At 33.2% G+C, this 2,500-nt stretch overlaps 1 protein-coding gene across 1 annotated transcript in view; it reads left to right on the forward strand.

Annotated features, from left to right (window-relative positions):
- LOC122252601 (uncharacterized) overlaps positions 1 to 2,500 on the forward strand; it is a 7,761-nt gene that overhangs the window by 4,310 nt on the left and 951 nt on the right. Inside the window, exons 3-4 of the mRNA XM_043015159.2 lie at positions 1 to 537; positions 995 to 1,151. The exon at positions 1 to 537 is cut by the window's left edge and continues 923 nt beyond it. Coding sequence (XP_042871093.2) covers positions 1 to 537; positions 995 to 1,151 — 694 coding nt within the window. The remainder of the gene's footprint in view (positions 538 to 994; positions 1,152 to 2,500) is intronic.

Here is a 2,500-nt window from a genome sequence, read left to right on the forward strand (position 1 = left end):
AAGTAGACAAGAGCTGATCCATAATGTAAATGTGACTGTGATGGATAATATGCATAAGCAGTATTCTTCACTAGCAACAGATCAAGTTCATTTAGAAGAAAAAAACATGCAGACACATCAGCCTCCAGAGGTACCAGCATCCCAAGCAACAGGTGATGCCTTGGCTATAGCAATCGAGTCATCAAAGATAAGAGTCATAGAAGCCAAAGTGACCATATTCGTGTGCCTGAAATGTAGCTCGTGTTACACCAATGCCCAAGAATTCAGAATCCATGCATGCAGTAGAATTCAGCCTGTCATTGAAAGATGTCCTGATGGGTCAGTTGTTCTTGTCAAGCATGTAAACACAGAAGAAAACCAAGCTCAACTATCAGAGGAAGAGGTCTGGTACTTCCCAGAATTCCTCATTCGACAACAGAGAGGAGACAAAAAGCAGACTGCAGATTTAGAGATAGTTGATACTTTATCAGGGCACAGGCTGCAACTTTTTACTGCTTATCGACCTTCCTATCTTAGCGAACAACTGATATCCTTCAGGTAAGATAGAACATTGTTTTCTTTCTTTTTTTCTTTCTTTCTTTCTTTCTTTCTTTTTTCTTCCTTCTTTCTTTTATTTCTGCTGTGAAAAATACAGTGATATGCAAATGGATTTTATTTTTGTACTTATTGTTGCATTATTGGTCCACATTTTTTATCGTTTTATAGTTCAGATATTATTAGATTCAAAGTGACACTGAAAATATTATCAGGGCTATGATAAAATGGTTATATATTTTAATTATATTACCATGTTTTATATATGCTACCAATTATTTTTATAGTTAGATTTTTCATAGTGATTTGTATTGTTATCATCATTTTTTTATCTGTTCCTTTTTGCAATTTTTCAGTGCTAGTTTCTAAACAATACCCAAGATAATAAAGCAAATAAATTACACAAACCATTTTCTTCAATTACAATCTTCTAATCTGATAAATTATGTCCAACCATCAGGTGCTCAACTTGTGAAAAGGATAGTGACAGTTTGGGCAAATTTTTTGACCATTTGACAAAAGGACCATGTATGTTCCGATGCCCTGACTGCAGTCTCGTCTACGTAACACAGGACAAGCTACAGAAACATCGATCCTCCTTGCATCCTACCTTAGAAGTAAGCTAAGGGAACAAAGCTGTTTAATGTCCTCATCCCTCTCTCTTTCAGTCACTCATTATAATACTAGAGCCATATTTGTTTTTATAATTTTGATACAGAGTGCATATCAGCTCATTATGTACTTCATACTCAGTGTAATAGAAGTATTATAGTTTTATGGGAGGACAAAGAGTAACTATATTTTTATATGTATGTATTATGATAAATAAATAAGGAAGAAATACCCATCCCTAACGAAAATAAAGGAAGATATGGGGAAGAGGAAGGAGACGTGCTTATGTTTGTGAGTACCACAACATAAAATAGCCATACTGGCATAGGAGCAGATGTTGCACGTGGTCTGGATCATGTTCCTCCATTGTGCTGCCTGAACATCTTACATCACTGGTACTTTAGAGCTGGAGGTCAGCATCTTGCTCTCTTTAAGTCAACAACAGTTTTAGATTGGGGAAACAGAAGTTCTGCCATATTTTTTTTTGTGTTTTAAACATATACAAGATAATATAATAATAATAATATAACATTTAACCTCTGTAACATTTACATGAGTAATTTTATTCACTGAGTCTTTATTTACCCTTTTTGTTGACTGTTTTTAATGTGATATTGTTTTGGGAATTTTATCTTTTGAGCTATAATTTTACAGATATTCAAATAATCTAAGAAACAAGATAATAAGTGAAATTAATTGCACTGTTGTAGTTACACTAGTCAGTGAGTGAAAAGTGAAAGATTTAGACCAATAAATATGTGGCTCATTTCACCATTGGTAATGAAAATAAGCCAAGGTAACTTTTACCACTTTCAAAAGCTTTTTATAACTCAGGTAAATTTTACAAGTAAATAGTTATTTGTAAAAGGGGTATTCTACAGATGAGCTTTTTCATCCTTTTTTTACATCTAGACTAATGGGATCATAAAAATCCTGCTTACTTCTATAATTCGTTGTTAATTAGGAGTGGCTCAATTCAGCCAATGATTTAACCAGTTCAACTCATTCCAGCCAGTTTTAATTAAACTTTCATCAGACACTCAAGCAGTTATAGGCAAGATTTTAGCAACATTAGCTTGAATGTGAATGTCGTTTTGGTGAGTTGCAACTGATTACAGTACTGATGTACTTTTTGGAATACATATTATACTGTTGGAGTACAAGTCTACTCTATATGTTTATCATCTCAGAAATATCTTTCATATTGTTGTACATCATTCAGTAAAACATATTACTAAATTAGGTAGCAAAAGGTAATGGTATATGGTTGATTGACCTGCAGTTGTTCTCAGATTTTGTTTTAATTTTGTTTTTGATAGTATCATAATAGTAATAATAGTATCTACTTTGTGTT

Source organism: Penaeus japonicus, unplaced genomic scaffold (genome assembly GCF_977035675.1).
Source record: "Penaeus japonicus unplaced genomic scaffold, GWHDUDI00000001_assembly GWHDUDI00000010, whole genome shotgun sequence".
Classification (NCBI taxonomy): domain Eukaryota; kingdom Metazoa; phylum Arthropoda; class Malacostraca; order Decapoda; family Penaeidae; genus Penaeus; species Penaeus japonicus.